Source organism: Bactrocera tryoni, unplaced genomic scaffold, assembly GCF_016617805.1.
Source record: "Bactrocera tryoni isolate S06 unplaced genomic scaffold, CSIRO_BtryS06_freeze2 scaffold_7, whole genome shotgun sequence".
In the NCBI taxonomy this organism is placed as follows: domain Eukaryota; kingdom Metazoa; phylum Arthropoda; class Insecta; order Diptera; family Tephritidae; genus Bactrocera; species Bactrocera tryoni.
The window spans coordinates 409,189-431,609 of record NW_024396366.1 but is presented as its reverse complement, the minus strand read 5'-3'; the positions used below and the strand labels follow the sequence as shown (position 1 = coordinate 431,609).

The 22,421-nt window shown below is 35.7% G+C and overlaps 1 protein-coding gene across 2 annotated transcripts in view; it reads right to left on the bottom strand.

Annotated features, from left to right (window-relative positions):
* LOC120781704 overlaps positions 1 to 22,421 on the bottom strand; it is a 134,518-nt gene that overhangs the window by 90,440 nt on the left and 21,657 nt on the right. For both annotated transcript variants that reach the window (XM_040113931.1, XM_040113930.1), the window contains exon 2: positions 17,200 to 17,633. In XM_040113931.1, the coding sequence (XP_039969865.1) occupies positions 17,200 to 17,527 (328 nt within the window). In that variant the 5' untranslated portion in view covers positions 17,528 to 17,633. The remainder of the gene's footprint in view (positions 1 to 17,199; positions 17,634 to 22,421) is intronic.

Below are 22,421 nucleotides of genomic sequence, written 5' to 3'. Positions count from 1 at the left end.
AGGGGATATACCAGTGTGACACTTTCAAAAAAACGAAAAAACAAAAAAAAATTATTTGCTTTCTCGATAGTTTATATATCCACAAATACCCTGTGAAATCGGGAAGGTCGTATCTTGAATAGTTTTTGGATGGCAGAGTTCTAATGAGCGACCGCTCGGAAATGCAAACATAAATAATGCTATGTTCGGACCGATATTGAAAACACATTTGTGGGTTGTGGAATCTAAGTCGTTCGGACCGACAATGTGTGTTTTCGATGAGTTTTCACTGACAACTATCAATAGGGGGATTCTCTTGCTCTTGCAAGATAGCACGATGACACAAAATGCACAAATCCTATACCGAAATATGCAAGTCCAAGAGAGCACCCATTGCAGAATCTAGTGATACGAGGTGTGTTCAAAAAGTATCGCGAATTTTGTGTTCTTTCAAAAATTATTTATTTATTCATGAATATCTATTTTGTCCCCTTCAAAGTAATCCCCATTAGATATTATACACTTGTGCCAACGGTTTTTCCAATCTTCGAAGCACTTCAAAAAATAATTTTTTTTATCCTCTTCAGCTCCTCCTTCGATGCCGTCTTTATCTCGTCAAAAGAAGCGTAACGTCGTCCTTTCATAGGCCTCTTCAGTTTAGGGAACAAGAAAAAGTCACAGGTGGCCAGATCTGGGGGATACGGTGGCTGCGGCATCATTAGTGTGTTGTTTTTGGCCAAAAAGTCGCGCGCAAGCAACGATGTATGAGCAGGGGCGTTATCGTGGTGCAAAAGCCAATTTTTGTTCTTCCACAAATCCGGGCGTTTCTGGCGGATTGCTTCGCGCAAATTGCGCATAACTTGCAGGTAATATTCCTTAATGACCGTTCTTCCCTGTGACAAGAACTCATGATGTACCACGCCCCTGCAATCGAAGAAAACTGTCAGCATTTTCTCCACTTCATTAATTTTTTCGTCTGTTGTTGAAGTGCTCGGGCGTCCGGCACGCTCTTCGTCGTTCACATCTTCTCGGCCAGTCAACATTCGGAATGCATCCGCGCACTTAATTTCGTTTTTCACACAAAATTTGATACAGGTTCTTTGATCCATTTTTTGAATAGGTAAAAATCGAAGACGATCCAAAACACGTGGAAGCAAAGCAGCTGTCAACAATTAAATGAACATTCAAAATGGCCGAGCTTGTCGGCATAAGTGAGAGACATGAGTACCAACATAACGCCACAAAAAATTCGAAATTCGAATATACGTAACCCGCGAAAATGTAAAATTCGCGATACTTTTTGAACACACCTCGTATATGACGGCACGAAAATAAACACGGGTTTTGGTCTGACATATTTAACAGCCATTGGAAATAATTTCCTGCGTGTGTTTGTTTTGTGCCGTTGCACCAAGAGGAAAATTCTGCAATTTCTGCACCGTGCAAGGTTTTGCCACATCAATAGAATCGCCCTTATATGACAATATCAGCTGACAGCTGTATTTGTATGTGGAATGTAAACAAATATCAAATGAAAATTTAGAGCCGGCAAAATATGTCTTACAATAAAATCGATTAAACTAGAGCAGGCACCGATTATAATGAGTGGAATGTAAGTTTTCAAGTAGTTTTCAGCGAAAACTGTGTTTTCGTTTGACAGATTTTACATGGACGAAAACATAAGTTTTCGTGCGAAAACCAGTTTTTCCACGATAACATGTTTTCGTTGTCGGTCCGAACATAGTATACATAAGTGAAACTTTAAACGCGTTTTTCTCGAAACGACATTTTTCAAAATTGCTGGCGTCACAACTCAACGAGAAATTGACCAATCGACTTTAAATTAAAACTGAGTATTTTTGAATACATTTACTATACAATGACCTACGATCTTTTTGATTGGTTGAAAATTGTCAATTGGGCATTAAAAAAACGACCATTTTTTACATAAAAAACGATTTGTTTTATCAAAACTACGCCATTTTGTTAATTATTGATATTTTTCAAAGATCATAGGTCATTGTATTGGAAATATCTTTAAGTTTAATAAACTTTTCAAATTTTTTTGTTTCAGCAACTCATTCGGCCGGAATCATGCCAGCAGTTGTGGCATTTTTTTTTTGGCACCTCCGAAGACAGCTCATAACTCCGTTATTTTTCCACATTTTTTGTAAAAAAAAATTCAAAGAAGTTCGAAATATTCAATCGCGTACTTTCTCTTATAAAAATTCACGAAAATCGCCTAATTTTTCATGCGTCACACTGGTGAAGCCCCTTAATATGTATGTATATTAAAAGAGAAAAAAGCGATACACAATTTTTCTAGAAGAAGAATTAAAAACGAAAGCAGGGAAATTCGCAATAGTTTTGTTAATTTTGGCGTTTCAACAAATAAGATCTTACTTGATAAATATTTTAATGAGGAATAATTATTTTAAATATACCTATAGTATTTATAGAAATCAAGTCGAATGTTTTTAACCAAAACTTTCTTCTTGCAGATTAACAAGCCGAGAAAAAATTATTAAAGTAAGTTTACAAAAACGACTGGATATTGCTCGCCCTGATAGCACACGATATCTGTTTAAGGTTAGTAGCACTTAATACAGACATTAGTATGAAAATAAAGTTAGAAAAAAGAAGCTTAATAAAATTATGAAATTAAATTAAGTAAGTTATTGCAAAAAAAAATTAACAGTGAATAAAATAAAAATATTCTAATTTGCAAATCCGCTACAACAAAAAGATATGGTCTTTATCGGCGGCGTTATTTTGACAGAGTTTTTGAACGTTTATCAGAAACAAGATTATTAAGAAAAGTATAACAGAAACGTACAAAGAGTTGACAATAGTAACAAGGGCCAAATGTGATAGAAAGAAATTTCAAACAGTTATTGTCTTAAAGTTACATCCATATCTGCCTTTTTTGTCCTCTGTTAATATAACTTGTAATAATATGTATATTTACGTTAAAAATGACAAAATAGTTATCTATTAATAATAATATATTATATTTCTCACACGTTATGTAGACATATACATATATGGTCTTAATTAATTTTAACAATTAGCTAAGTAAATATAATTTTACAATTGAATAAAGCAAAATAATATAAAAAATACTGAATGTTATTTCAAAAAACTTAATTTGTTATAAGTAACAAATGGGTAACAAATCGAGGTAACAGATATGCTTGTTACTGCTAACATGTTTATATGTTAAAGGTAACAAACTGCTAACCAAAATTATAACACTAACAGAAATTTGGGTATCAAATACTTTTTGTTATGCATAACACATACATAGGTAAGCTATGCGCTACCAAAAATATTTGGTACTTTCAACAGACTGTAAAGAGATTTGATAACAAATGTATGTCTTAACTTAAAACAAGACAGCATGCCATATTTGCCATTGGTTAGAGCGAGAAAATCATTGCACATCAAGTGGCGATTTGTTACTTTTTTCCACTCTCTGAACAAAAGTAAAAAATAGTTTAACGTTTGCAAAAGTGAACAATAACAAGTCGCTTACACGTTTGCCAACAGATACCCGTCTTGCAGGGAGCACGACTTCGCGTCAGGAGGCTTACAGTTGGCGCTGTCGCCGAATTAAAATCACTAGTAATAACCCCCGATAATCGGGGGACTCCGCTATTTAAAATGAAAAAAGTAAAAAAAAAATATTTATAAAAACTCAATTTATTCAAGTACTTCATGGAAAACTACATTCGTAGTGGTTTTATTTTGGTCGTAAGTCTTAACTTTGATATCTTGAGAAGATCGTACTCGACTCAATGCGACATACAGCTGGCCATGCGTAAAACAATCCTCCTTGAGGAAAACACCAACTCTTGCTAGAGTCTGCCCTTGAGATTTGTTTATTGTTATTGCGAATGCTACAATTATTGGAAATTGGGGACGCTTTAAAATAAAAGGAAGTGTTGATTCGCTGGGCTGTAAATTTATACGGGACAATAAAATTTGTTTCCCTTGTGATTCACCGGTTAAAATTTCGACCTCCAAACAATTACAATGTAGTGCTTTTACTATCAAGCGAGTCCCATTGATCAACCCTTCATATGTATTAAGATTGCGGATTAACATCACAACTGTTCCAACCTTAAGTCTTAACTCATGAGGCGCTACTCCACTGAAATTAAGGGAGTTTAGAAATTCTGTAGGGAATCCGACATGCTCTTGAGGATCTTCAGAAACGACAGTATCCACGCTATAATAACCCTTTCTTCACCGGGCAACATATTTACTATTTCGCTATTTATTATCGTACAGTGATCATTTTTTGGACACAAAATTGCCCGATCCTTCAAATGGTTTTGACTAATAACACCAGGCTGAGGTTGAAATACCCAATCCACCAAATTTTCATTTAGCAAAATTATCTCTTCTGGTATATTGATTTTCGACTCTGGAGAGAGCTCTCGACCTTCTCCAACACGCAAAAGAAAACTGTTGTATAAGGATTCTTTAGAAAGCATATTCGTTGTGAGTTTGAGACACCAAAAAAATTTCCAAAGTGAGCACCGTTTCAAACAATTACCAACTATAGCGGCGCGTGAGCTATTGGGCACGGCAGGAAGAACTTGCCTGAAATCACCACCTAATAAAATAACCATTCCACCAATAGGTATTTCATTTTGGTGAATATCACGTAATAATCGATCTAAGCAAAAGTAGCATGCTAATTCGGCGAGCATTGCGATTTTCTTCTCTGGCCCTCTGTTCCTCTTCGCGTTCAACCTGCACCATATGCTTATACTCATTTGCCAAGGGGTTAATATTTGAAAGCATTTCGTGGATTTCTCTCAGCAAATACCTATCGCAGTTTGAATTATGTTGTGCCCTTATATCAGTTGCTTGATCCGTGTCAAGAATAAACAGCTGGGCGTAGGAGGATTCTGAAGGATGATCTGCATGCAATGGACATACCCTATGATATATTGATCCATGTATTCGGAAGCAATATGGTCCGCGCCCTGTAGGCTCCGCAATTTTCGCTTCGAATGATGCAAAAGCAAACGAACTATTTAGCTGCCGAATATTCTCCAAATAGTGTCCCCGCCAAGAGCTCAAATCATTTTCTAACACAGCTTTCAAAAACTCAGGTACACGTAATTCTTGAAGTTTAACTTTTCCGCCATGACAACATGTCGTAAAGCCATTTCTTACCTAGTAACAATTTCAACTAAATATTTAGACAATAAGTATGTATATACATATATTACGAATATAAAACAATTAAAAGTACAGGTACCTTTTCACTTCCGAAATGTTTTGCTTTCCAGTGTAAACGGAGTTTAGGGCAGCTTTGAAATAACTTGCCATAGATCCTGCATGACTACGGCTCTAATAAAACAGGTCAATTCATATACATACATACATTAACAATTAAAAATTCCGTTTTATCTATAACATTCACCTCTTCTCTTCGACCTGTTAATCTCCTTTTTCGTCTAATTCGCCTTTGGTTTGGCATTTTATTTTTAATAATTAATCTGAATCTGAACTGAAATTCGATGTAGTATATATGTATTCGCTGGTAATAGCCGCCTTGACTTTTGGAAGAAAACTGAACTGACTCAAAGCTTACCTAACGCAATAACACTTCTAATCAAAATAACGCCGACAACAATATTTCTGTTAGATTTTGCACTTGCGTCTTCGCCCATACATATGTATATACATACATATGTTTGTAAGTATGTATGTGTGAATGTAAAACAAAGTAGAGTGCGCATGTCAAAGCGCAGTGTTCCTTAGCTCGTACATACATATTCGTGCAACATAGAAGAGAGCGCATGTCAAATCGTAGATAGCGCCTTAGCGCATGCATATGTATGTATGTACCAGTGCACATGCCAAAGCAAACATTTGTAATTTGTAATATTCGTCATTTTCTTATTGTCATAGATAACTTGATTAGAATCTCTTTTCTTGCTCTCTCGCTTGCAGCTGATCTGTTTTCTGAGCTGGCAACAAAACACAATCAGGGTGCCGTCAACCAGCAGTTAGTGAAAAAGGCGGGATGCCAGAAAAGCAGCGCTATAATTACTTGACGAAATTAGTGTGAAATGAAACTGTGCGAACATATTTTGGCAAAATAAATGTTTATGTAAATTAATTAATGATTTTGCATTTTAGCATTTGCATATATGTATGTATATGTATGTATGCATTTTCAAAGTGTTTAATTTAGTGTTTTGTATAATTTATTAAATACCCAAGTTAATATTTTTCAGCAGTGGCATCATTGGCAAATGTTATAAAAAACGCGAGTTTTGACAGCTCTCTCTCGAACCAAAGAGTCTCGTATCAAGTTATCTATGCTTATTGCAGCGGTCGGCATGAGAGGATCTGTCACTGTGTTGGTAAGCACGAAAAAAAAGTAGCCCAGTGAGAAATTGGAATTAAAATTAAGCAAATTTTATAAATAATTATTAGTATAATGAAAATTAACAAAACGTCTTTTAAGGATATATTCCCTATTATCTTTAAAAGACTTGGAACATAAATGGCATTGCATGGCACCAAAGGCATTTATAATCATAAAATATTTCTCGCAGGGCATATTTAGTTTTGCACTATAGTCTTGCGTGATGTTAATTCGTTGCTGGCGCGACAACGACTGAACGATAGAGCGTAAGCGTACGTGTGAAGTTAAGTGGTGAACACAATGACTGCGACAGACTGCAGCAGCACGACAGTGAACTGAAAACGTCGTTGTTCATCTTACTACATGTACATTTTGAGAAGCAACAACAACACAATGGCCGGCATGTACACAAAACAACACAGTTGTCCATTTTGTATGTACACAATTTCGTTGTGGCCATACTAATTCCTTTCACTTCAATGAAATTTTAATATTTTGTTCAAAGTGAAGGTTTTTATGCAAAAAAATAAGTAAATAGGTCAATATTTTTGCTTTAAATTATCAATTGTTATTACAAATGATATAATAGAGCCATAATATAGCTACTTTATGCTTTTATTTGTAAAGTAACTTCAAGTTTGTTAGAGCTGTGAATAATTTTACATATTAGTGGCATCACCCTCTACCTCCTCTTTCTATCTTCCATTCTACTGTCAACTCTATTGTCGTCCTACTGTCGTTGGCAAATATAGGACGATATTGAAGTTAGCGAGAACGACAACTGTCGGCCTGCAGTCGTGTAGTCGTGCAGCTGTCAAAATAACACTGCCCATAAGAACGTGGGTATTTTAATATTTGACAGATGTAGTTTGCAGTCTGTCGCTCTCTATGTGTTCAGCGCTTTAGTTTGCAAAATTTTGCTATGAAATGCCGACCACTGGCTTATTGTCATTTGCTACCGAGCAGACAACATTGTTGTTGTTAGATTTCGTACTTGCGCCTTCGCGTATGTGGGTTTGTGTGTAACGAAAGCAAATGACAGAAACATTTGTAATTATTCATTCTCTTACATATATGCTCTTTTCTGTAGAAGCGCTGCTTATATTAGCTTAATGTAAAAATTGAAGAACTTTAAACGCAAATATATCAAAATTGGTTCAATGAATTTAAAATCTGTAAAATGTAAAATGATTCAAAACTTTAAGAAGTCTAATATTATTTTACCAACAGAAGCATAAAATAACTCCGATATATAAATTGGAAATTTAAAACAAATGTATTTACTTTCTTTACTTATTTTTTGCCCAAAATATTTCACTTTGAACATTAATTGTTTTGCTTAACAACAAATAAAATTTTAACATCACACTTTAACATCCAATAAGTTTCTGGGCGTAAGTTTTTGTACATTGAAGCTAGGTGCATCAGATGGCCAATTTCTCTAAATAACATGCTACATGTCGGTGCAACAATTTTTTGTATAACAAAAATAGAACTTCAAATATTCTTATAGGTTCAATTTGATAACTTTGAAAAGTAAAAAATACCCCTGAAAATAACCCTAAACATATAACACCCTAAAAATCCCATTAGATTCATTTTCAAAATTTAGAACCCTAAGTTGGTAACATTGCACTTCAATTTAGCGTTTAAATTTGCGTACTCTCAAAAACATTAAAAAACCGCTGCATTCTATACTCTATGTGAAGTATAACTGGTGCTATGTTTCACATGCAGTGTTTGTTTATAAGTGCTGTGTTACTATATATCGTCACCTGAAATGCAAAATAACGTATCATCAAAAAATTCGAAATTGAGTGTCTTATTGATTACGCTTCACTACTTCAAATTACATACATAATATTACATATGTTCAACATTTTCAGGTTCTGCGGTCAGATATAAACCAGTTTTAACCAATATTAAAATTTTGTTTTACTCATGTTCCATTTTATTTCGTTTTTCATTCACGCCACTGTAAATTTCCGAAAATGTTGTTACGTTATTTTGCATTTCAGGTGACGATATGTACATTAGGGTGATTCAAAAATTTTTTTTTTTTTTTTCAATTGGTACTCGCAAAAATAGGTTCCTAGACACCTCTAAGAAAGCCTCTCCAAATATGAGTTTTTAATTGTAACGGGAAGGTCCTCCGCCTAACGGTTTTCTATTTTTTCTTATTATCAGACAGAAAAATTTATATCTCGCTTCCAAATACTTGAAAAAATATTTTGTTAATTAGGTTTTGTAGGAAATTGAATGCTCTAAAATATGGTCTCTTATGATTTTTTCGTAAACCCAACCGTTTAAAAGATATTAACGGTTGAAATTTGACTATTTTTGGAAAAATTCTTTTTTTTTATTAATTTTATAACTCAATGAAAAAAATTATTATGAATGATGAAACACATAGTTTTGTAGGAAATTTACTGCTCTATAAAAATGGTCTACTATGATTTTTCGATTAAGCTAAGCGTTTTCGAGATATTCATCGTCAAACATCAATGCATATTAGGGTGGATCAAATAAAATTTTTTTTTTTTTCGTTTGGTACTCTGAAAAATAGGCTCCTAGACACCTCTAAGAAAACCTCTCCAAAAATCTATTCATAATATTTTTTTTTCATTGAGATATAAAATTCATAAGAAATAAAAAATGTTCCCAAAAATAATCAAACTTTAACTGTTAATATCTTTTAAACGGTTGGGTTTACGAAAAAATCATAAGAAACCATATTTTAGAGCATTCAATTTCCCACAAAACCTAATGAACAAGATATCTTTTCAAGTAGTTGGAAGCGAGATATAAATTTTTCTATCTGATAATAAGAAAAAATAGAAAACCGTTAGGCGGAGGACCTTCCCGTTACAATTAAAAACTCAAATTTGGAGAGGCTTTCTTAGAGGTGTCTAGGAACCTATTTTTGCGAGTACCAATTGAAAAAAAAAAAAAAAATTTTTTGAATCACCCTAATGTACATACATATGTATATGCATAATTGAGCCTTCAGTCTCTGCCCTGGGAGTGTGCCTACTGGCTACACGTTTATTATTCACAAATTGATGCCAATATTTTGTGACTGCAAATATCGATGCGAATGTTTAAAATTAAGCGAATTTAAATATTCGCAACATTCCTAAATGTCTTATTAATAATTTTAATGCTCTGAAATAATATAAAATAACAGAAATACTATATTATCCAGACATTGGCTCTTTTATTAAAGATTAAAGACCGTCTTCATTTTTGAATATAATAAATAATGCCACCACTGAAATTACAAATTGTAGCAACGTATGTAGATTAATTTGTTAATAATTCCAATCAGATCCATAACTGGAAGTGCTAAATTTAATACGACGCGGCGTGATAGAGAACTGGAACTTCATCTGTGATCTGTTCGATTGATACATTCTGCGCGGTTTATCATCCAAGCTTTATTTGCAGCTGAAACCATTGTGCATTGAGCATTCTGACACTTAATGGCGTGTTTTTACTGTAGCAACTTATCTTTAAAAAGCAACAATAAGTAACTGGAAAAAAAGAAAAAAGCCGGAAAAGCAACGATACTCATCGCAGCCGTGTGCAAAGTCAATTTATAGTTGGGATTTTTTGCATATGGGATATTCTATCTCTAACTCATTCACACTGCATGCTTCTTCAGAAAGAATCGATCGTTCTGGCAAAGGCAACAAATATGTAAGATAGATATGCTGCTTGTAACATTCCGAAAACGAAGACAAAAAACTGAGAAACATTTTCGATCCATTTATTCATGTACGGAAAAAATTGCGTGCAGAACTGAAAGTCGACCAAGAAAAACCAAGAAGAAGAAAATTTCTGCTTGGGAACTTGCGCATAATACTACAGTGACTCGGTGTACATTCCTCTTTTGGATACAATCGGTGAAGATTTGAAGATGCGCACTTCTAGAGAAGTATTGGATAGATTTTTTTGTTTGCTGCTTCCAGAAAAAGTATGAGCTTTAGAAACAAAAGAAATGGAAAATCATATTGACTGCTTGTTAGGTAGATTCAAAGGCCTTTTGTATAATGACAACGTCGCGCTATGTTTAAAGCTTAAAAGTGAACTTCAACACTGGCTGTGTCATTGGGGCAGAAGCAAAAGTCAAAAGACAAAAACTTGCCTTACGCTTTCATGTACAGTGAAGTTACCCTATAAGAATAGCCCCCATAACCGGACAAATTTTATGAACTTTCATTAATATTTTTCTACGAAACCAATTCCAATAACCGGACAACCTGACGGCCCAATGACCGGACACGGACACTACCTTGCCAATATTTCGTTAAAATTATTTCTGATAAACGGACTGAGTTCATAAATAGTATGAAGAAATTTGTATACAAATGGTAGTGTGACTCCCGAGCTATACTTTTTAGTCACCTCTGTGCGAAAGAGTTGAGATATGTTTCAGTTTGGTAAATCAATTTATGTATGTACATATATATGTACATATATTCAACTTAAGTATACGAATATGAGTGTAATCGTCATTCCGAAATAAAAAAACTTTGTAAAACATGCAATATTTAATAAATTTTCACTTCTGTTCATACTTGTGACTCTAAGTATATATAGTATACATATATGTATATATTTTAAACACAAGTTTTTGTTATTCCCCTATTTGTGGCCAGCTCCCCAAGACAGACAAAAACCCTCCGATGGTGGATGTCTGGTTATGAGTAATTACACTGTATATATACAGTGAAACTTCGATAACTCGTATTTGCAAGGGACCACAATTTAAATACGAGTTATGGAGTTTTTCAAGTTATCAAGTTATACAACTTATAGAGGCAACATACAGAATATACGAATTATAGTTTTTTATTTTCTTTTTCAATTTTACATAAAAAACAAGAAATGATTGTACATATTTAAATTTTAAAATATAAAGTACATACTATGTTTTCGTTACGTACGTTTTTTGTGAACAAAAAAATACGAGTTGTAGAGGCTTTTGATACACATTTTTCAATTTTTGTCTCAAGAAAAATACGAGTTATCAAAGGGACCGAAATACATGCATTTTTCATGAATTTTTCTAGGGACCGAAGAAATACTATGAAATATCAAGGTTTTTCGCTTATCGAGGTTACGACTTATCGAAGTTTCACTGTATATATGTACATATATGTACATACATATGTCAGTCTTACGTCAATCTCTCCAACTTTGTTTATAGCAGGAACAGCTAAAAACGCTACTCCCTTCCTTCCTTTGCCTAGAGAAATCTCCCATCTTTTTTTTGTTTTCATTTGAACAATGTTGCCAACATATTGAAGACAACTTTTATAATTACTACAGCATATCGAGATTGACAACCCTGCGTTGTGAGAGAGCAATCAGCTGACACGTTGCTATGTCAAAAATCCAAATGCCGTGGAAATCTACGGCATCCAACGGCAAAGAGAGAGGGAGTAGCGTTTTTCGCTGTTTACTTACATTGCGCGCCCATAAGATAGGTCGTATCACCTGACACGGGCCACGAGTCTACGTTTTCGGCTGTAATAGAGGAGTACAACAAATGTCTTACTAAAAATGAAGAACAATTGCAATATTTATTGCAAGTTGCTAAAAATCACCGACAAAAATTTTCCGATTGTAACAAAAAGATTTTAGTTTAATTTTGAAATACTTAACATGTAAGAGATATGAAAAAAAAGTTGTGTTGCAATAGAAAAATTACTGAAAAATGGCTCTTATTAATTTACATTTCCCGAGAGTCAGGAGCAAATAGGACACATTATTTTTTCAGGCAACGACTAATGTTTCTAAGTCGTCACTCACACAGAGTAGAGTTCAAAGTTTTTGTTTAAATTAAGTACTTAAAAAATTAATTTTATGAAATGATTATCGATATTTTGTGAAAATTCTATGGTTACATCGCTAAACACTCGATAAGTTTTACGAAAAATATGGTTTATTATGTTTATCAGCCATCAATTTGTAATATAAGATAAAAATTGTGGAAATCATTTTTTATAATTTTCTGTTGGACTTTAACTACGAATAACTTTGAATGAGTTGACTCAGCCAAAAAATGTTCCAGACCTTTTTAGTAGATCGGTAAATTTCCTATATGAATAAGTGTTGATTCTCGCTTTCCAATTATTTGTTTGTGTACATTAAAAATCCAAACAAAAAAACAAAATTTCCTGTGTTATTTATATGGGAAATCAAAAATGTCGATTGGGCACCTCTTAATATTAAAATTAAGAGCTCAGGTCTTACCAGAACTTGTTTTTAGTCATGTCGGATGAGATTTTCATGGTAACTAAGAGAAAAAAAAAATTAAAACCATTTTTGGCCCACCTTAATGTACATACATATGTGCTTAAATACATAAATTATTGGATTTATTGCTATGTTCAAATAGAATTAATAATGTACTTGCGCAAACTATGTCATAGTTGTTATTGTTTTGCTGTTTACGATTAACAACCATATTCATGCGAATTATACATACATATGAATATTGATCACACACAAACAAAGGTAACCTTTGTTAAAAGTACCTAGGGTTATGTGGACCAATATTGTTTGTTGCTGCAGTCATTTGTACATTATCAGGAGCAGGCCATGCAATGCAGTGAAACCATTAAAACAACAATAAGTATCAAGTTCCAGTTTGAATTCTTGCCTTTTGGGCTACATGAATGCATGTGTATACGTACTATATGAATATCCACTCTCCGCATCTACTCATCACTGAAGCTTTACTATTTTCACGGGTAATCAGTTAAATCGCCAAAAACCATACGACCTTATGGTTGGAGCGAATAGTCGAGCAGCGTAATCAGTTAAATTGCCAAAAACCATACGACCTTATGGTTGGAGCGAATAGTCGAGCAGCGAATAGACTGATTCAGAAATTGAATGTATTGCACTTTAACATTTACTAAGCTACAGAAAAAATACTATTCTAGAAAAAAACTACAACTGCTTGTATGTACGTACATAAGTATATGCGTGGATTGCACGATGAAGGAAAAATAAGGCACAGTTAGACCCTACATTTGTACAATGAAATTGAGGTGCATACGTCATTCTCCTAATTCAGCCATGCATATAATAGTGGCGTGAAAGTCACTTTCTGTACGGTCTCACTAATAAGATAGGATACACTGTTCCGCTGCTTAATGCTTTATTTCGAATATTTACGTTGCCATTAAGGGAGCAGTCGAGCAATTTATCATTTCACAATTTTGTAAGAATCAAAGTGGATTTCTAAAACTGTTATGTGTAGAATTAAATATTTTAAATCTTACAAATTCTACAGCTTTTCAATTTTTGGACTAGTTCACATACCGAGGAATCCTTATCTTAAAATTTGATGTGTTGTCAAAATTTTCTCAACAACTTTGTTTAACTCAGCCTTAGTAATTCAATTGTTAACGAAATTGCATCTTTTACAAATCCAAATATTTGTATGACAAATGTACATTACTAGTCCAAAATGGCCTATACATGTTAAATGAATATGAGAACTTTGTTAACTTTCGCTGTTGATTTTTTATATAAATAATTGTTTTCAGTTATTTTATTAATTCGAAGTTCTTATTCTCATATACATATTTTACGACGCTTACTGGATAGGAATCCATTTTGCGAACATCCCATTTCACGCCAGCTTTGGCCTTATAATGCGTAAATAATGTGTGCTAATGGAAATACAGTGACTGTAAAAATAAACACTACCAAACTATGCAAACTGCACTAACCGGCACAACTCATTTTTGCTGAACGTGTGGAAAAAAGAAAATGAGTTAAAAAATATGTTTAAAGCAGAATACAAACAAGTAAGAAAAGCCTAAGTTCGGGTGCAACCGAACATTTTATACTCTTGCAACTTGCTGGAATCAAAGCCAGGGACCTTACGATGTAAAACGTCAATCAGACGATCGGAATCTAAGCAATTTTATGTATACATACACCATATATAACTAATGCACTGACCTACGTATATATTCGGCATAGGATTTGTTAGAAAAACCGAAATCATTATACGTAGTCATTATACAAAATCAGCCGGATGTTCAAAAATCCTGGCTAGGTGAAGTTTTCGCCCAATCGTATTAATTTCAGGCACAATGATATTATGAGTCAAATACGTTCTGAAATTTTCATTGAAATAACTCAAATATCGGCCGATATATCCAACAAAAAGTCACCAGGAAGTTCGAAAATCTTTATATTAAGTATATGGGAGCTAAGGAAAGTATTGACCCGATTCCACCTATTTTGGATACACAGAATTACTACTGCAGGAAAAGGATTATGTTTGAATTTCTATTATATATCTCACACATTGATCGATATTTCAACAAAAGTCAACTATAGGAACTGGGCTCCACATATTCGGTACCTAAGGTCTTGAACCATTTTGGTTGGATTTGAACAATTATCTTCAAAAGTAAATGTCATGAACCAATCTAACGTTTCAAATAAAGAACCGATGAGATTTTGCAAATTTTATGCGTTTTTTTTTTAAAAAAAGTTATCAAGCTCTTAAAAATCACCCGATATTAATTGCTTCTTGATTTTGTGTGCTGGAAAGTGAAATAATCTAGTGAAATTTAATATTGTGTTACATGGGAAGTATGCGTGGTTGTTGTCGATTTCACCTATTTTCACACTGTGATATACAAATAGGATACGAATGTTACGTACCAAATTTTGTCGAAATCTGGTTATATCGGGTGATTTTTTAAGAGCTTGATAACTTTTTTTTAAAAAAAACGCATAAAATTTGCAAAATCTCATCGGTTCTTTATTTGAAACGTTAGATTGGTTCATGACATTTACTTTTTGAAGATAATTTCATTTAAATGTTGACCGCGGCTGCGTCTTAGGTGGTCCATTCGAAAGTCCAATTTGGGCAACTTTTTCGAGCATTTCGGCTGGAATAGCCCGAATTTCTTCGGAAATGTTGTCTTCCAAAGCTGGAATAGTTGCTGGCTTATTTCTGTAGACTTTAGACTTGACGTAGCCCCACAAAAATAGTCTAAAGGCGTTAAATCGCATGATCTTGGTGGCTAACTTACGGGTCCATTTCTTGAGATGAATTGTTCTCCAAGTTTTCCTCAAAATGGCCATAGAATCGCGAGCTGTGTGGCATGTAGCGCCATCTTGTTGAAACCACATGTCAACCAAGTTCAGTTCTTCCATTTTTGGCAACAAAAAGTTTGTTAGCATCGAACGATAGCGATCGCCATTCACCGTAACGTTGCGTCCAACAGCATCTTTGAAAAAATACGGTCCAATGATTCCACCAGCGTACAAACCACACCAAACAGTGCATTTTTCGGGATGCATGGGCAGTTGGCCACCAAGATCATGCGATTTAACGCCTTTAGACTATTTTTTTGTGGGGCTACGTCAAGTCTAAAGTCTACAGAAATAAGCCAGCAACTATTCCAGCTTTGAAGACAACATTTCCGAAGAAATTCGGGCTATTCCGGCCGAAATGCTCGAAAAGTTGCCCAAAATTGACTTTCCGAATGGACCACCTAAGACGCAGCCGCGGTCAACATTTAAAATGAAATTATCTTCAAAAAGTAAATGTCATGAACCAATCTAACGTTTCAAATAAAGAACCGATGAGATTTTGCAAATTTTATGCGTTTTTTTTTTTAAAAAAGTTATCAAGCTCTTAAAAAATCACCCGATATTAATTACTTCTTGATTTTGTGTGCTGGAAAGTGAAATAATCTAGTGAAATTTAATATTGTGTTACATGGGAAGTATGCGTGGTTGTTGTCCGATTTCACCTATTTTCACACTGTGATATACAAATAGGATAGGAATGTTACGTACCAAATTTTGTCGAAATCGGTTAGTCAGGTCCCGAGATATGGGGCTTCACCAAAGAACGTTCAATTTTCATTCGGGCCCCTATAAAGCCTTCTCATACTTTCTCGGAGATAAAATTTGATGTCTCTGGTTCATTTAGTACCGTTATATAAGGAGTGAGCGGGGCTATCCGATTTTATTCATTTTCACACAGTGCATAGAAGTTCTTATAAGATTTGTGTTCAGTAAATTTGGTTGTTGTAGATTAAGTCGTTTAGGAGATATGTGCATTAAACTTATTAGATGGCAGGGCCATGCCCACTTTTTCAAAAATGTTTGCCCACAGGTGCCCCTTGCTACTGCGGTCCTCTGTACCAAATTACAGCCTTATATCTCAATATAGTGCTTAGTTATGGCACTTTATGTGTTTTCGGTTAATGGCGCTTTGTGAGCGAGGCAGTGGTCCGATTCCGTCCATCTACGAGCTCGAATTTTTTTTTACTAAGGAACCTACATACCAAGCTTCATCGAGATATCTCAATTTTTACTCAAATTATCATCATGTCATCCTGATCATTTATATACATATATGTATATAATCCTATATCTATCACGCTTAGTTTTAGGTGATGCGTACAACCTGCAAAGCTGCAAACATTATTTTAATACACCAACCATTTCTCTCACTTTCATACATACTATGTATATATAGTATACACAAACACATACAAACATATGTATATGTAAACAAATCATGCGATTAGGAATGTAATCAAAAATTTAAACGAAAATATACTGATCTTCATAGCACCAAAGAAAATTAAGTGGAGCATCCAGATATTCTTACATGCATATGTAATTTTATATACGTACATATGTATGTACATGTGAAATTAGCTATTTCTGAAACGTAGATTTTAGGACCAAAGTATCATTTAAGAAAATTTATTTGAAAACTTATAGAAACTTAAAAAAACTAATTAAGCTGAAATAATATTACTTACTATTTAACATAGACGAAGGTCCAGCGCTACCTGCCACTATTACACCATTGCCAATGACAACAGTACCACCTCCAACTCCATTTCCGCTTACACGACTACCAGCTACGCCTACAACACTTATGGTCGCTGTGGTGTAATCTGCGTTGTCGTTGGCATGGCTGACGCTGCTAATACTTCTACTTTGTTGCGGCGCTATAATTTTGCTAGTGGAATCCCCAGCTGTTGCTGAGAGCACTATGAGCGCTCCGATTAGAGACCAAGGGCCCATCAACTTGTTGCTTTTTTTATACAGTTCGCACGGCACATTGAATCGTAACAAAGGCGACATTGACGTTTGCACATTATTCACCGAGGATTGAACCACTTCAATCTTTCAAGTGTTTTTCTATGATTTGTTCTGACATGGTCATTCGCGAAAAAATTGAGAAATAAAACTGCAATAAAGAAATAAATTTGTATTGTTCATAAATATTTAAAATAAAGTTTAATAAAATTGTTAAAATTCTTACATAATAATTTCAGAATTATTTTTATGAAGTATATGAGATTTTCCACGAGCACTTCGAAGACCCTATAAAATTTATATATAAATAATAAGCGTGTCGAGATGAGTCGATTTAGACGTTTCCGTCTGTCTGTCCATCGCACACTGGTCGATTTCATAGGCCGAAAATAAAAAAAAAAAGTTTGAAATTCACCACTATTTGTATCAAAGCTATTTCTTAATACACCAATAAAACTAATGGTAAATACATTTTTGCTCTATCCCACTCGTATGGGCTACGAAAAGCGAGAGAAGTGAGACAATAGAAACACGCGGACTGTGCAGTGAAAATAGCTTACAAATTATCTCTTATCTTTATATATAAAAAGTACGTGTCACGTTGTTTGTCCGCGATGGACTCCTAAACTACTGAACCGATTTTAGTAAAATTTAGCACACTGTGTCCAGTTCGAACCAACTTAGAAGATAGGATAGTTAAAACAATTCATAAATAAAGAACACAGTGAAATCTCTCTTAAATGGACGCCGATGGACGATGTTTATTAAGTACAATCTATTAAGCGTACAACTCGATTGACTGGACAGAAAGGCTGGTAAAGGACATTGAGAAAGTAGCATTAAATTCAATGAAATTTATTTGTATGAACATATTCAAAATTAAAACTCAAGTACAATCAATTGTATTCTTATACCGACAAAAACGTTTTCGCCTTTATTTGTAAATAAAATTTTCACTGTATTGAATATTTTATTATATGAATAATAGTATGAAATGTATACCACAGCAACGCGTGAACGGATCCCCTAGTAATAAATTAAATTGTAATATAAAATCGTGTTTAATCCTCATAAATCGAAATGAATATTGAGAATAAATGTATATCTTATATAAACCTGGTTTTTATGTTATAATATATTTTTTTATTATTTTAAAACATATGTTTTATAAGCGCCCTTTTGAGTGGCATGTTTTTCTTTATACATCGATTTAAGGTAAACAAAAAGTTGTGATCCCTGTCTCGCCCTCAAATAAATCACGTTTGTTTATATTAGTTAATATAATGTGTATGTATATTCGTGCATATTTTATTGTTTTTATACTCTCGCAACAATGTTGCTAACGAGAGTATTATAGTTTTGTTCACATAACGGTTGTTTGTAAGTCCTAAAACTAAAAGAGTCAGATATAGGGATATATATACCAAAGTGATCAGGGCGACGAGTAGAGTCGAAATCCGGATGTCTGTCTGTCCGTCCGTCCGTCTGTCCGTCCGTCCGTGCAAGCTGTAACTTAAGTAAAAATTGAGATATCATGATGAAACTTGGTACACGTATTCCTTGGCTCCATAAGAAGGTTAAGTTCGAAGATGGGTAAAATCGGCCTACTGCCACGCCCACAAAATGGCGGAAACCGAAAACATATAAAGTGTCATAACTAAGCCATAAATAAAGATATTAAAGTGAAATTAGGCACAAAGGATCGCATTAGGGAGGGGCATATTTGGACGCAATTGTTTTGGAAAAGTGGGCGTGGCCCCGCCCCCTACTAAGTTTTTTGCACGTATCTCGGAAACTACTATAGCTATGTCAACCAAACTCTACAGAGTCGTTTTCTTCAGGCATTTCCATATACAGTTCAAAAATGGAAGAAATCGGATAATACAAAGGTTATGTTGAAAATCACTAAAAGTGCGTTAACGGACTAACAAAAAACTTCAGAAACAATAAATTTTACGGAAGAAATTGCAGAAAGAAGCTGCACCCAGGCTTTTTTTAAAAATTGAAAATGGGCGTGGCCTCGCCCACTTATGGACCAAAAACCATATCTCAGGAAATACTCCACCGATTTCAATGAAATTCGGTACATATTATTTTCTTAACACCCTGATGACATGTACGAAATATGGGTGAAATCGGTTCACAACCACGCCTTCTTCCAATATAACGCTATTTTGAATTCCATCTGATGCCTTCTCTGATAGCGGAATAAAACTTTACAAAAATACGGTATTTCAAAAATATGTACATGACGTATAATGAAATCTCGATTATCACTTTATCATGCGGGAGTATAAAATGTTCGGTGACACCCGAACTTAGCACCCTGATCACATGTACGAAATATGGGTGAAATCGGTTCACAACCACGCCTTCTTCCAATATAACGCTATTTTGAATTCCATCTGATGCCTTCTCTGATAGCGGAATAAAACTTTACAAAAATACGGTATTTCAAAAATATGTACATGACGTATAATGAAATCTCGATTATCACTTTATCATGCGGGAGTATAAAATGTTCGGTGACACCCGAACTTAGCCCTTCTTTACTTGTTTCATGATACATCTGTATATAAACATATTTGAGCTTTGGTTTTAATTTTATCATTTTCTCACTTTTATCAAATGTTTGTTTTACACATACTTTTATTTGGGCACATCATATCGGTGTAAACTTTCACGCCTATATATAATAGTATATTTTTGAATTTTCTTCTTCTTCTTAATTGGCGTAGACACCGCTTACGCGATTATAGCCGAGTTAACAACAGCGCGCCAGTCGTTTCTTCTTTTCGCTACGTGGCGCCAATTGGATATTCCAAGCGAAGTCAGGTCCTTCTCCACTTGGTCCTTCCAACGGAGTGGAGGTCTTCCACTTCCTCTGCTTCCCCCCACGGGTACTGCGTCGAATACTTTCAGAGCAGGAGTGTTTTCGTCCATCCGGACAACATGACCTAGCCAGCGTAGCCGCTGTCTTTTAATTCGATGAACTATGTCGATGTCGTCGTATATCTCGTACAGCTCATCGTTCAATCAAATGCGATATTCGCCGTGGCCAATGCGCAAAGGACCATAAATCTTTCGCAGAATTTTTCTCTCGAAAACTCGTAACGTCGACTCATCGGTTGTTGTCATCGCCCAAGCCACTGCACCATACAGCAGGACGGGAATTATGAGCGACTTATAGAGTTTACATAGCTTTTGTTCGTCGAGAGAGGACTTTACTTTTCAATTGCCTACTCAGTCCGAAGTAGCACCTGTTGGCAAGAACAATCCTGCATTGGATTTCCAGGCTGACATTGTTGGTGGTGTTAATGCTGGTTCCTAAATAGACGAAATTATCTACAACTTCAAAGTTATGACTGTCAACAGTGACGTGAGAGCCAAGTCGCGAGTGCGACGACTGTTTGTTTGATGACAAGGGATATTTCGTTTTGCCCTTGTTTACTGCCAGACCCATTTTCTGTGCTTCCTTTTCCAGCCTGGAGAAAGCAGAACTAACGGCGCGGGTGTTGATGCCGATGATATCAATATCATAGGCAGGCTGGAGAAGCGTTCCCTCCATAATTTAAGTATGCTCTGGGCATCAGTGACTAGATCACCATTGGGGGTTCTACAAGAGTATGTTCCGGTCTTGAAACCTTCTGTAAGCCGCTGCATTTTTTCGTAGAATTTTCGAGCATTACCCCTGTCGGCCAGCTTAACAAGCTCTTCGTACTCACGCATTTCGGCCTCTTTCTTCTTCCCATCCCGAACGCGTTGTGGTCGATCGTAACGTTGCGAGGTAGGCAGCCTGTTTTCTCTCCGCTGCGACACGGCACTCCTCGTCGTACCAGCTGTTCTTTTGCACTTTCCGAAAAACAAAGGCTACGGTTGCAGCTGTACGTAAGGAATTTGAAATGCCGTCCCACAGTTCCTTTATAACGAGTTGTTGACTAGTGCTCTCAGAGAGCAGGAGTGCAAGCCGAATAGAAAATCGTTCGGCTGTCTGTTGTGATTGCAGCTTCTCGACGTCGAACCTTCCTTGTGTTTGTTGGCGTGAGTTTTTTGCTGCACAGAGGCGGGTGCGAATCTTGGCTGCAACAAGATAGTGGTCTGAATCGATGTTAGGACTTCGGAGCGCACGCACATCTAAACACTGGAGACGTGTCTTCTGTCTATCACAACATGATCGATCTGGTTGGTAGTTTTTCGATCCGGAGACAGCCAGGTAGCTTGATGAATCTTTTTATGCTGGAATCTAGTACTACAGATAACCATATTTCGGGCCCCGGCGAAGTCAATCAGCCTCAACCCATTTGGGGAAGTTTCGTCGTGGAGGCTGAATTTACCGACCGTAGTGCCAAAGATACCTTCTTTGCCCACTCAGGCGTTAAAGTCGCCAAGCACGATTTTGACATCGTGGCGGGGGCAGCTCTCATAAGTGCGCTCCAAGCGCTCATAGACGGCATCTTTGGTCACATCGTCCTTCTCTTCCGTCGGGGCGTGGGCGCAAATCAGCGATATGTTGAAGAACCTCGCTTTGATGCGGATTGTGGCTAGACGTTCATTCACCGGAGTGAATGATAGTACTCGGCGACGGAGTCTCTCTCCCACCACGAATCCAACACCAAACTTGCGCTCCTTTATATGGTCAGTGTAGTAAGTGTCACAAGGACCTATTCGTCTCTGTCCTTGTCCCGTCCATCGAATTTCTTGGACGGCGGTGATGTCAGCCTTTATTTTCGCGACGACATTAACCAGCTGGGCAGCGGCACCTTCCCAATTAAGGATCCGGACATTCCAGGTGCATGCCCTCAAATCGTAGTCCTTATTTCGTTTGCCATGGTCGTCATCAAAAGAGGGGTCACTCATCCGAGGTTTGTTGCTTCCTTTCATTGGGGGTGTTTTTTTACGTGGCGGGTCCCAAACCCAGCGCACAACCCTATGTAGAGGA